Raw genomic sequence first — 13,027 nt, 5'->3', positions numbered from 1 at the left:
GAGGACGCATCTTCCGGCTCGGACAGCGTCGCTGTGCCCGGAAGTTCCCGGAAGGGGACGGTCCGCAAGCTTCCGATGCGGGACGGGAGAAATGGCGGTGGCCGCCGTATTCCCGGCTCTTTCGCGGGTGAGGAGAGTGGAGGTTCTAGGGTCCTGAGCAGGACACAGTGGGAACTGTGTCTCGTCTTCCTCCGCAGACATGGAGTCCGCGAGAAGCACAGAACTGCTCAGTAACCCAGGGCAAGGCAGACCCAAGGAGAGGTCGATATTGCAACGTAGGAGATTCAGGTCGCATCCATCCTTTCCTGAGCCCACTGTGTGCAGGTCTCGTGATATCGTTGACCGATCAGTCTTCGTGGAAGACCTAATTTAGATTTCACCTATTTCCCCACAGCCTTTGGGCACCCCTTCTCCCTGTTCTTAATTCTCTGTGTTCTTTTTCGGTCTTCTCCAGTATCTCTCATGGTTTGACGTAGTTTCATACGCTCTTTTTGGCTATAGGCTGTAAACTTATCTCTTAGTACTGCATTTGCTGAGTCTCATAATTTTTTGATGTTGTGTTTTTGTTTTTCTCCGTATATCTTTGAACTCCTTTTTGATTTCTCCTTTAACCTAGTGGTTGTTCTAGAATGACCGTGTTGTTTAATTTCACATATTTGAATTCTCCAGTTTTTACCTTCTGCTGTTGATTTCTAGTTTCATTCTGTTGTGGTTAGAAAAGATCTTTTATGATTTTAGTGTTTTTTGTTTCATAACTTGTTTCATAATCTAATATGCTGTCTATCTTGGAGGGTGTTCTCATTGTATTTGAGAAGAATGTGCATTCTGCTGCTGTTGGATGGAATGTTCTGTATATGTATATTTGGTCCATTTGGCTTACAGTATTCACATCCTCTTTTTCCTTATTGATTTTCTGTCTGGATGGTCTATCCATTACTGAAAGTGGTTTTTGAACTTTCCAATTATTATTGTGTTGCTGTTTATTTCTGCCTTCAGTTCTGTCCATATTTGCTTCATACATGAGGGTGCTCTCATGTTGATAGCATGTGTATTTATAATTTTTATATTCTCAGGGTGAATTGACCCTTTTATCATTATATTATGTGCTTTAACTCTTGTGACAGTTTTCGACTTGAAGTCTGTTTTGTCTGTTATAAGCAGGGCCATCTCTGCTTTCTTTTGGTTACCATTTGCATGGAATATATTTCAAACTTTCACTTTCAGCCTACATGTTCCCTTACACCTAAAATGAGTTTCTTGTGGAGCTCGCATCCTGGCTCAGCAGTAATGAACCCAGCTAGTATCCATGAGGACTTAGGTTCAGTCCCTGGCCTTGCTCAGTGGGTTAAGAATCCAGCATTACCATGAGCTGTGGAGTAGGTCTCAGTCATGGCTTGGATCTGGTGGTGTTGTGGCTCTGTATGTGTAGGCTGGCAGCTGCAGCTCCGATTTGACCCCTAGACTGGGAACTTCCATATGCCTTGGGTGCAGCCCTAAAAAGCAAAAAATAATAATAATAATAATTAAAAATAAATAAACGTAAAAGTCTGTCTTTTAACTTAAAAACCAGAATTAAAAGTGACTTAGCCACCATCGTTACAGTGTCCCGATATCCTGTGTTTGTCATGTATATACCTTACCAGTGAATTTTATGCTTTCATATGCTTTTTTTTGTCTCTTTTTTTTTTTTTTTGCCTTTTCTAGGGCCACTCACGTGGCACATGGAGATTCCCAGGCTAGGGGTCGAATCAGAGCTGTAGTCGCCGGCCTACGCCAGAGCCACAGCAACACGGGATCTGAGCCACGTCTGGGACCTACACCACACCTCACAGCAACGCCGGATCCTCAACCCACTGAGCAAGGCCAGGGATCGAACCCGCAACCTTGTGGTTCCTAGTCGGATTCGTTAACCACTGCACCATGACGGGAACTCCTCATATGCTTTTGTGTTACTAACATCCTTTGGATCTTTTGGGCCTCTTCAATTTGGATGTCCATTTTTCCCCCCAGTTGGGGAAGTTTGGGGCCATTATTCCTTTAAATAAGATTTCTGTCCCTTTCTTTCTCCTTTCTTCTTCTGGGACTCCCATAATGTTTATATTGGTCTGCTTGGAGATGTCCCATAAGTCCCTTAGGCATACTTCACTGTTTTTCTCTCTTTTTTCTTTTTCTTCCTCTGTGTAATTTCAAATGTCCTGTCTTTGAGTTCACTGGTTCGGCTTGATCCAGTCTGCTCTTTAACCCCTGTTGTGAATTTTTCAATTTGGTTATTCTTCAGTTCCAAAATTTGGGGGTTTTTTGTTTTTTGTTTTCCTGTCTTTTTTAGGGCTGCATCTGAGGCATATGGAGGTGATTCCCAGGCTCGGGGTCGAATTGGAGCTATAGCCGCTGACCTGCACCACAGCCACAGCAAAGTGGGATCTAAGCCCCATCTGTGACCTACACCACAGCTCACAACAACGCTGGATATTTAACCCACTGAACAAGGTCAGGGATCGAATCCACGTCCTCATGAATACTAGTCAGATTTGTTTCTGCTGAGCCATAATGGGGAACTCCCAAAATTTGTTCTTTTTAAAATATTTCTCTGTTGATATTCTTATTTTGTTCTGTATTGTTTTCCTCAGCTCATTGAACATTTTGATGACTGTTATTTTGGGCTCTTTGTCAGCTAATTCATAAACCTCTGTTTCCAATGTTGGTTTCTGGAAATTTATTTTATTGTTTTGATGAGGCCTTCCTTGTTTTGCTGTTTTTTTCATGTCCTTTGCAACTTTGTTCTTAGACCCATGAATTTGAAAAAACAATTACCTTTCCTAGTCACTTGGACCAGATTTGTACAAGGAAAGACCTTTGCCAGTCAGTCCGGCTAGAGAATCTGGGGGCCTCTCAAACCGTATATGTGGAAATATCTTCTCTAGACTTGTGCATGTAAATTCCCAACTGGAGGAATTTGCTGGCTTTTTCAGGAGCTAATAATCTCTTGCTCCCTCTAGTGTCTGTTTTTGGTGCTACAAGCCTTTGCAGCAGCCCCCAGTCTTTTAGTGCATCCCGTGTTTCAAGTTGGCCAAGACAGAAAGCAGTCCTTTGTGCTGCCCCTTGAAAAGCAGGCGCTTTGGATGCATGCTCCTCTCCTTTCTTTCCATTGGTCTCTCTGTCTCTGTACCGTGAGTCCTTAGGAGAAGCAGCAACCTGCCCAGCCATCTTTTTGTTGTTGTTGTCGTTTCCTTCTTTTTTAGGATCGCACCCATGGCACATGGAAGTTCCCAGGCTAGGGGTTGAATCCGAGCTGCAGCTGCCGGCCTACACCACAGCCACAGCAGTGCCAGATCTAAGCTGTGTCTGTGACCTACACCACCACTCATGGCAACCCCAGATCCTTAACCCACTGAGCAGGGCCAGGGATCGAACCCACATCCTCATGGATATTATTTAGGTTTGTTACTGCTGAGCCACAATGGGAACTCCAGTCTTTTTTTTTTTTTTTTTTGCCCAGCTTTCTTTTATTTTCAGAGGCTCCCCAGGTATCTAGAGCATGCTGGGTCCTGTCAGGACTCTGAGACAGGCAAGACAGAAACCATTCTCTCAGGCAGCTCCCTAGAAAGCTAGAATGACAGACACACATCCTAACTCTTCCCTCCCCAGGGAGAAGCTAGGAGTTGGGGCTTTTCTTCTGCTTGTTCTGTGCTGAGCCAGGGGTAGGGATGGTAGTGAGTGTGTGCCAGTCCAGACCCTCACCTAGATCTCAGCAGCCCCCAGCCTGGCACCCTGTCACACTTGGATGCAAACAAGACAGAAGCTAGTCAAAGAGGCATCCCTGAGAGGCTACATGTTGGATGTATGTTCCAGTCTTTTCTTTCCCCTTCTCAGGGAGAAGCCAAGAGCTGAGGGTTTTCTCTGGTTACACTGGTCCGGGCCAGGGGAAGGACCATGGTGAATGAGTGCTGTGAATTTTCCTTCCGGCTGTAATACAGCTGATTTTTTTTTTTGTCTTTTTGCTATTTCTTGGGCCGCTCCCGCGGCATAGGGAGGTTCCCAGGCTAGGGGTCCAATCGGAGCCGTAGCCACCAGCCTACGCCAGAGCCACAGCAACTCGGGATCCGAGCCACATCTGCAACCTACGCCACAGGTCACGGCAACGCCGGATCATTAACCCAAGGGCAGGGACCGAACCCACAACCTCATGGTTCCTAGTCGGATTCGTTAACCACTGCGCCATGACGGGAACTCCAATACAGCTGATTTTATGCTCACCCAAGGTTCAGGAGCCTCTTCACTGGCTTCTGGATTTCTCATAAAGGGAATCAGTCCGAGTATTGTTGGGGAGTTGTTGTCTCCATGGGAGAAGGAGAACGTGGGGCTTCCTATTATTCCACCATCTCGCTGATGCCACCACCCTCTCATTGCATTTGACAGTTTTAGCTCTTCTCTAGATTGGGAGATTTGGGCGGATTAGGGACCATGACATCACTGTAGGCTCAGATTTCAACTCAGGCAGGGGACTAGAATGCAAACCAAGGTGTAAAGATTTTAAGGGAATGCAAAGGAACGAGAAAATATTTCTGCTGGTGAGTTTCTGGTAAGGTCCTGCCTAAGAACATGTTGCAGTTAGGGTTGGGTTCCAGTGCTCATTGCAGTTGCTATTTGGGTGACCTTGGTAAGTCATTTAACCTCGCTGAGCCTCCGACTTCCTAAACTATAAAGTGGGGACCATATCAGCACAACTTCTTTTTTTTTTTTGATTGTGGTATAGTTGATTTACAATATTTTATAAATTTTAGGTGTACAATGTAGTGATTCACAATTTTTAAAGAGTATTCTCCACTTAGAGTTATTATAAGTCAGCACAACTTCTTAAGAGCTAAAGGAGATCGGACTCATTTTCACCTAGTAAGTGCTGAGTGAATGACAAAAGGTGGTTGTCCCTGTCATAAAGATGTCTGTGGCTTATTTGTTTCAGGGGCTTGCTCTGTCAAGGCGCCACCTTGTGTCTCCTTCGTTCAGCGTGACATCCTTCAGACGCTCCTACCGAGGTGACAGCCCAACAGATTCCCAAAACGACATGATTGAAATCCCTTTGCCTCCATGGCAGGAGCGAACGGATGAATCCATAGAGACCAAAAGAGCCCGCCTGCTCTACGAGAGCAGAAAGAGGGGAATGCTGGAAAACTGCATCCTGCTTAGGTAGGGGAATAGGAGTCTGGTTGTCACTTCTCTTTGACTGGAGACAGCCTTTTTTTTTTGTCTTCTGTCTTTTTTTAGGGCCACGCCAGCGGCCTATGGAGGTTCCCAGGCTAGGGGTCAAATCAGTTGGAGCTACAGCTGCCAGCCTACACCAGAGCCACTGCAACACCAGATCCAAGCCGAGTCTGCGACCTACATCACAGCTCATGGCAGTGCCGGCTCCTTAACCATTGATCGAGGCCAGGGATCGAACCCGCAACCTCATGGTTCCTAGTCAGATTTGTTTCTGCTGTGCCACGATGGGAACTCCTGGCTGGAGACAGCCTTTTCAGCTTCTTTCTCTTTCTTATTCCTAGCCTCTTTGCTAAGGAGCATCTGCACCAGATGACGGAGAAACAGCTGAATCTCTACGATCGCCTGATCAATGAACCCAGTAATGACTGGGATATTTATTACTGGGCTACAGGTACTGGGCATGATAAGCAGCACTAAGGTGAACTGTAGGATGACTTGGGCTGATTTGAGTCTGAAATTGTACCCTGGGCAATTTTTTTTTCTCCCTTGGCACGTGATAGCCAACCCAAACACTTCAACTTTTTCCAAAGTGTACAAAATTTGTTTTGTTAGTTAAGGTTCTTTGTTTGCAAGCAATGAAAACCTACTCTGACTTAAGCCAAAAAGGGATTTAGTGGAACTAGGTGGAAACCTCACAGTATCTAAGGGAAGGTGGAAGAAAAATGAGGCCAGGCTGTGGCACAGCGGGTGAGGATCCAGCATTGTCTCTGTGGCCACTTGGGTGGCTGCTGAGGTGTGGGTTTGATCCCCGGCCTGGCTCAGTGGGTTAAGGATCCAACATTGCTGCAGCTGCGACTTGGATTTGATCCCTGACCTGGGAACTTTTAAATGCTACGGGTGCAGCTGAAAAAGAAAATAAGCAAAAACTGGAGTTCCCGTTGTGGTGCATCGGAAATGAATCCGACTAGGAACCATGAGGTTGCGGGTTTGATCCCTGGCCTCGCTCAGTGGGTTAAGGATCCATTGTCACTGTGAGCTGTGATGTAGGTCACAGACGAGGCTTGGATCTGGAATTGCTGTGGCTGTGGCATAGGCCAGCACCTATAGCTGTGATTAGACCCCTAGCCTGGAAACCTCCCTATGCCGCAGGGGCAGCCCTGAAAAGACCAAAAAAAAAAAAAGGCAAAAACCAGGCCAGGAGTGGAGTGCAGTGAACTCTGTGAGTCTGCACAGCTCAACGTCCTCAGGAGACTCTGGCACCGCCTTTGGGAGGAGTGAATTCTCATTGTGTATAGTTAGGATCAGCTTTGGCTGTGAATTAAAAAAAAAAAAAAAAAAAATTCCAAAACAATACGAAACAATAATGGCTTAAACAAGACAAAACCATGTTTCTCTTTCTCATAACAGAAGTCCAGAGCTAGGCCCTCCAGGGTACACAGAGTTGTTTCAGAGTCTCGAGAGCCAGATTTTCCTCCTGGCTGTCTGCTCCTTCCTCAGCCACGTGGGCCGGCTTCCTCATGTCCCAGGATGGCTGCCAGGGCTCTGCCTGTCATTATCCATGTTCCAGTCAGGAAGAAAGAGGAGCCCATTTTTTTTATGGATCCTTTCGAAGAAACCATAAGGCCACCCGTTTTCTGCTGGCCGCAGTTTAGTCACATGGCTGCACGTAGCCATAAGAAATGGTGTAGCCTATTCCATGTGCCCAGCTAAACCGGGGTCGGGGGGAGGTTCCTACTAACAAGGAAAAATGAGAGAATAGATATTAGGGAACATCTCATCCATTTCTGTCATGCTCTGCATCTCCTGTTTTTGTGTTTCCCCTCAAACCTTATATCATAAAGCCATTCCGTGGGTTCCAAGTGTGATGTGTGATGATACAGTACAGGGTCTAGCGGCTTATGTAACCATTAGAAAGCCCACAGAGTGGGAGTCCCCATTGCGGCTCAGCAGAAACGAACCTGACGAGTATCCATGAGGATGCGGATTCAATCCCTGGCCTCGCTCGTGGGTTAAGGATCCAGCATTACCACGAGCTGTGGTGTAGGTCACGGACGCAATTCAGATCTGGCATTGCTAGTGTTGCTGTGACCATGGTGTAGGTCTCAGCTTCAGCTCCGATTCGACCCCTAGCCTGGGAACCTCCATATGTCAAAGGTGCAGCCCTTAAAAAAAAAAAAAGCCCACGACGTATACAATATTTATTACCTGTTCCTTTTAGAAAACATTAGCCACCGACTTAACATAATGCATTTGCCATTCATCCGTGTTGTTGTCTCAGTAGTTCATTCTTTTGTGTGAGTGGAATTGCCTTGTGTAGATGTGCCAATTGTTTATCTGCTGACTGGGTGAGGGACCTTGGGATATTATGAATATAGCCACTGTAAATCTTTGCATACTGCTTTTTGTGAATGTCGATTTTGGTTTTTCTTGGGTAAATACCCAGGAGAAGTGTTACTGGGTCATATGGTGAAGTGTGTGTTTAGCTTTCTAACAATCTTTTTCTATAACGAGTCAGGTAGTATACATTTTAGGCTTTGCAGACCATTCAGTTTCTGTCATAACTGTTCAGCGCTGCCATTGTAGCATGCAAACAACCACAGACAATCGGAAAACAAGAGTGTGTCTGCGTTCCAATAAAATTTTATTGGTGGACATTAAAATTTGGGATTTTTTTTTTTTTCTGGCTGCTCTTGTGGCATGTGCAAGTTCCCAGGCCAGGGATCAAACCCACACCACAGCAGTGATCCAAGCCACTGCATGACAGTGCTCATACTTAGTCCTCTGTGAATTTCATATAATGTTCATGTGTCATGAAATACTGTTTTGGCTTTTTTTTTTCTCAAACAGTTAAAAATCATCCGTCGCTCACAGGCCATACCAAAACAAGCCATATGCCATAGTTTGCCGGCTCCTATGCTAAGTGAAAGAGACTCCAAGGCTACATACTGATGATTCTATTTATATGATACTATGGAAAAGGCAAAACTGTATGGGCAGAAAACAGATTAGTAATTGATTGCCTGGGACTGGGAGTGAAGGGAGGGGTAGATTATCGGGGTTTTATTTGTTTTTGTTTTCAGCCATTCTAAGACGTCAGTATCAGCATATCGCTGTAGTTCTAATGGATGCACAGCCCTAATGGCTAAGACTAACGAGGGGCTTTTCAGATCATTTGCCAGTCCTACCTCTTTGGCAGTGTGTCTCTTCAAATGTTCCTCCCACTTTTTTTTTTTTAATTGAGTTTCTTTTCTTTCCCAGTCTAAGCGTTTGACGCTGTAAATTTCCCTCTAAGCACTGCTTTAGCTTTATGTTACAGGTCTGGGCGTGTTATGTTTTCATTTTCATTCAGTTCAGGATAACTTCTAATTTCCCTTGTGACTTCCTCTTTGACCCCTGAGTTACTTAGAAATATGTTTAACATTCAGGTATTTCCAGATTTTTTTTCTGTTGTTGATTCCATCGTGACCACAGAATGTATGTTATATAATTTCAGGTCTTCTCAATTTCGTGAAGCTTATATTATGATTATTATTTTCTTTTTAGGGCCGCACCCGTGGCATGTGGAGGTCATAGTTTATTTCCCAGGCTAGGGGTCCAGTTGGACCTACAGCTGCCAGCCTATGCCACAGCCACAGCAATGCCAGATTCAAGCCACGTGTGCGACCTACACCACAGCTCATGGCAACACCGGATCCTTAACCCATTGAGCAAGGCCAGGGATCAAACCCAAACCCTCATGGTTTCTAGTCAGATTTGTTTCTGCTGCGCCACGATGGGAACTCCACGACCATGTTAAATCTTTTGATGAGCCTGTTGAGATCATTCTGCTTATAGGCTACTATATTTCTATTTTTTTTTTTTTTGGTCTTTTTGCTATTTCTTTGGGCCGCTTCTGTGGCATATGGAGGTTCCCAGGCTAGGGGTCGAATTAGAGCTGTAGCTGCTGGCCTACACCACAGCCACAGCAATGCAGGATCCGAGCCGCATCTGCAACCTACACCACAGCTCACGGCAACGCCGGATCATTAACCCACTAAGCAAGGGCAGGGATCGAACCCGCAACCTCATGGTTCCTAGTCGGATTCGTTAACCACCGTGCCACGACGGGAACTCCTCTATTTTTATTTTTAACATTTCCATTTGACTTTTACAATTTCCACCCCTCTGTTGGAGTTCCTTAGCGGTTCGTGTGTTTTTCCTGCTTTTTCCACTGGCGTCTTTAGCATAATAGTCATAGTTACTTTTATTTCAATTCCCCATCTAATAGTTCTAATATCCAGGTCATCCCTGCGTCTGTTTCAGTTGATTGCTTTGTCCCTTCACAGTGTGGGGTTTTTTGTTGTTGTTGTTGTTTTCACTTTTGTGTTTGCGTATTTCATAATTTTATTAAATGCTAGGCATCAACTGAGATAAATAGTGTTTATGCCCAGAAATGGGCATACTTCACCTGCCAGGCTCTTTAGAATGGGAATCGAGTCAGTCTGGTTAGGAGGTACGCTCACTTTGGATTTTGTTCCTGCTTCAGCTGCCCGTGGTTCACCCCCCGGCCTCTACCGTTTCCGTGCGCTTAGGATGGGGACGTTTCCAGAGGGTGTTCCTCAGTGGTTTGTTCTACCCTCAGCTTTTGGCCTCCTGGTATTTTTGTGCCTCAAAGGGAATCTCTGTACGTTCCTGCCCTCCCTCAGCAGTAGATGCATGTTGATTTCGACTTAGTGCTTTTGTTAGGTTGGGAGGGACCATTGGCAGGGGATTCCTTGTTATCCTGGTCCAGCTTCAGTCCCTGGGGCTGGGGATCTCCTGCGGGTCCCACAGAGGTAGAGGGTTTTTTCTTTCATGCTTCCACCAGCCCACATGGGTCCTCACATGTGCTCTGTATGAGTTAGGATTCACTGACCTGCTTCCATTTGCTTTGGGCTTTTGTGCTGTAGAGACAGACCAGGCTGGGCTTTATGCTGTTTGGCCAAGAGCTGCTCCCCTCCTCCTGGCCTGCATCCCTGAGGGAGGCCCTCTCCAGCCTCCTGCTCTGGACCAGGCTCTGTTGGGCGTGTCCTCAGGGGGCTTGTTGAGAAGAACCTACAAATTCCTTGTGTCTCTGGCTCCCAGAGGTTTATACTCTCGCACTAGCCTGTGTGAAGCTTTGGCAGTTGACGGGAGCTGAGTTCTTCTCACCCATCTGTAGGGTGCCCAGTGCCTCTTCCTCCTGTGCCCCGTGTCAAGTGAGCCTGTGTTCCTGTCCATTGTCTCCTTTGAGGGGCCTCTCTTGCTTTAGGTTTTGTTCTCTTTGGGTGCCCTGTGACCTCAGCTCTCCGATGAATCCAAGAAAGTTCGGATCTTTCCAGTTTGGCTTTTTCTTGTTGGCATGAGTGCAGTGTGCTTGATAACTCAACAGCCTGGGAGGAAGCCTCAATCTCCATAATCCGGTTTTGATCCTCAACCCAAAACACCGATGCCATGATGCCAGGCTCTGTGCCGAGTGAGGGGAAGGCACACTTTGCTGTGAGGAAGTCCCTCTCCTAGCCTCGCTTTTAGTCGCGCCAGGAGGCTCATTCCAGAGCACAGTACCTCCGCTTTCCCAGCGGGAGACTCTGCTTGTAATTTGAACCTTCAGTGAGTGTCTCAAGGGTGGAAAGAAAGGTTGGTCGCCCTTCCCTGCCCTGAGGCTGGCCTCCTCCGTCCTGTGTGTGCTCGTGGTGCCTTTGTTGCCTCTCCATCCAGATCTGGTTCTTCAGGTTCTTGTCAGTTGTCTGGGCCTCTAAGAACCTTCCAGTACATTCCCTCCTGCTCACTGTTGCTAAAGCTGCCAGTTGCCAACCCTGGCATCCAAGGACTGTTGCCTCAGGAAATTTGTAGACCGGAAGGGAAAACCCAGTGCCCAGAAAACAACTGAAGCACCAAATGCAGAACAGAACAGTACGGCCAAGACTGGAGAGGCCGGGGGCAGCAAAATGGTTCATGACAGACCAGATAGTAAACATTGTGGTCCCGCAGCTCCTTGGTCTCTGTGGCAGCTCCTCAGCTCTGCCGTGGTAGCGCAGAAGCAGCCACGGACATGATGGGAGCAAGCGAGAGCAGCTGTTCCAGTCAAGCTCTTTACAGGTACAGGCTGCTGCAGGTTGCCAGCTCTCTGTCCAGGCCGCCTTGTGTGTGCAGAGGAAGAGCGGGCTGCTCTGGGTATCCACTGGGGTTCTTGGCCAAAGCCAGCGTTATGAGTTTCAGGATCGTCAGACCTGACAGATGACTGACCACCGTGATTCTTGTTGCCCATCTGTCTCCCAACAGAGGCAAAACCAGCCCCAGAAATATTTGAAAACGAAGTCCTGGCCCTGCTGAGAGACTTTGCTAAGAACAAGAACAAAGAGCAGCGCCTGCGGGCCCCGGATCTCGAATACCTCTTTGAAAAGCCTCGTTGAGCTGCACCCGGCTGCTGCCTGCCTGGCCTCTGGCCACGGTCGCTCGCTCCTCGTGACGGATCCCGGCCTTGCTGTCCTGCTTTTCTCCTTAGACAGACGCTCAGCCCACCCAGACCGTTGGTCCTTCCACCCGGGATGGGCCCTCCTCACTCTGAGGACATGTAGGTGTCCAGGGTATCCCATTTTAAGACCTTTTGGCTCCATTCTAAGCCTCAGATGCGGTTGGTCCATGTTCCCGGTGCTCAGGCCCGCTGTTTCTCTGGCTCCCATCTCCACGGCAGGCCTCTGCCACAGGAGGCCACGGTAGGGGAGCGACTGGGCCGCTCGTTGCTTCAGCCAGAAGTGCGTTCGGTGGAAAGGAGCCACCAGCTGCACCTGCCGTGCTGGTGGAAAGCTCCTTGGGTGGCCCAGGGCTTTGTTCCAGTGAAACTCCCCCTTCCAACCCGGTGTGGTGCTTGCTGCCACGGGAAGCCGATCCAGGCCCCCCTACCCCCACCGCCAGCAGAATCCTTCAAAGGCCCAACAGGCAGAACGAGGGCGGCCAGCAGGAATGGCGGGGCCATGCTGCTTCAGAAGCAGCTTCCCCATCGGGTTTGCTCTAAAAGGTCCCCTTTGTAAACTGAACGATAATTGATTATTAAAGAAGAGTTTAAAAAAGGAAAATCACAGAGTTCACTGGTGTCCTCGTGGTTAAGGATCAGGCATTGTCACTGCTGTGGCTCCTGTCACTGCTGTGTCATGGGCTCCATCCCTGGCCTGGGAACTTCACGTGTTGTGAGTGAGGCCAAAATAATAATAATAAATAAATGAAAATCACATCTCCCCAGCCCTCCCAAGATCATTTCCATTTTGTCAGTACTCGTAAACCCACAGTCATAGCTGTTTGTAGAGCCTTATAAGGTCACAGTCAGGTTTTATCTCCATGGAGCACTGCAGCAGGCTTGTCTGTTTCTACAGTCTCCACAGTTATTTTAGTTGACAAATGAATGATGTTTGCAGTCCATGTTGTGGCTCAGCAGGTTAAGAACCCAACATAGTGTCTGTGAGGACGCAGGTTCGATCCCTGGCCTCGCTCAATGGGTCAAGGATCCGGCGTTGCCATGAGCTGTGAGGTAAGTCACAGACACGTCTCGGATCCAGCACTGCCATGAGCTGTGGTATAGGCCAGCAGCTTCAGGCAGCTCTGATTCCGCCCCTAGTCCAGGAACTTCCATATGCCTCAGTTGTGGCTGTAAAAAGAAAAGAAATGAAAAAATAATTTCCGAGACTGAATTAGCTAGAAGTGTTCAGCTCTAGGGCTGGAAGGCTTTCGTGTTACCAGGAGGGTGGTCTCACTGGAGGAATTTGCCTCCGGAGCTGTAATGCATCACCAGGCTGGGCCAGGACCATTAAAGGTGTGAGTGGGAGGAAGGCTGGCA

At 47.4% G+C, this 13,027-nt stretch overlaps 1 protein-coding gene across 2 annotated transcripts; it reads left to right on the top strand.

Annotated features, from left to right (window-relative positions):
* Positions 1-9: 9 nt before the first annotated feature.
* On the top strand, positions 10-12,272 carry SDHAF2 (succinate dehydrogenase complex assembly factor 2). Of its 2 annotated transcripts, none has more exons than XM_047775581.1 (4): positions 10-127; positions 4,961-5,184; positions 5,541-5,650; positions 11,479-12,272. In XM_047775581.1, the coding sequence occupies exons 1-4, from the start codon at positions 92-94 to the stop codon at positions 11,607-11,609; spliced, it is 501 nt and encodes a 166-aa protein (XP_047631537.1). In that variant the 5' UTR covers positions 10-91; the 3' UTR covers positions 11,610-12,272. The 2 variants fall into 2 exon arrangements, with proteins under 2 accessions (XP_047631537.1, XP_047631536.1); XM_047775580.1 differs by lacking the exon at positions 10-127 and adding an exon at positions 3,535-3,838.
* The last annotated feature ends 755 nt before the right edge of the window (positions 12,273-13,027 follow it).

The sequence above is a fragment of the Phacochoerus africanus genome, chromosome 4 (genome assembly GCF_016906955.1).
Source record: "Phacochoerus africanus isolate WHEZ1 chromosome 4, ROS_Pafr_v1, whole genome shotgun sequence".
Classification (NCBI taxonomy): domain Eukaryota; kingdom Metazoa; phylum Chordata; class Mammalia; order Artiodactyla; family Suidae; genus Phacochoerus; species Phacochoerus africanus.
The sequence above is the reverse complement of the archived record's forward strand: the minus strand, read 5'-3'. Positions and strand labels throughout refer to the sequence as shown.

Bases quoted from the DNA above. Each gene is read 5' to 3' on its own strand.
- SDHAF2 (XM_047775580.1), top strand. From the start codon at position 3,782: ATGCAAACAAGACAGAAGCTAGTCAAAGAGGCATCCCTGAGAGGCTAC. The intron at 5,185-5,540 runs GTAGGGGAATAG...TCTTATTCCTAG, and splicing joins GAAAACTGCATCCTGCTTAG to CCTCTTTGCTAAGGAGCATC. The intron at 5,651-11,478 runs GTACTGGGCATG...GTCTCCCAACAG, and splicing joins TATTTATTACTGGGCTACAG to AGGCAAAACCAGCCCCAGAA.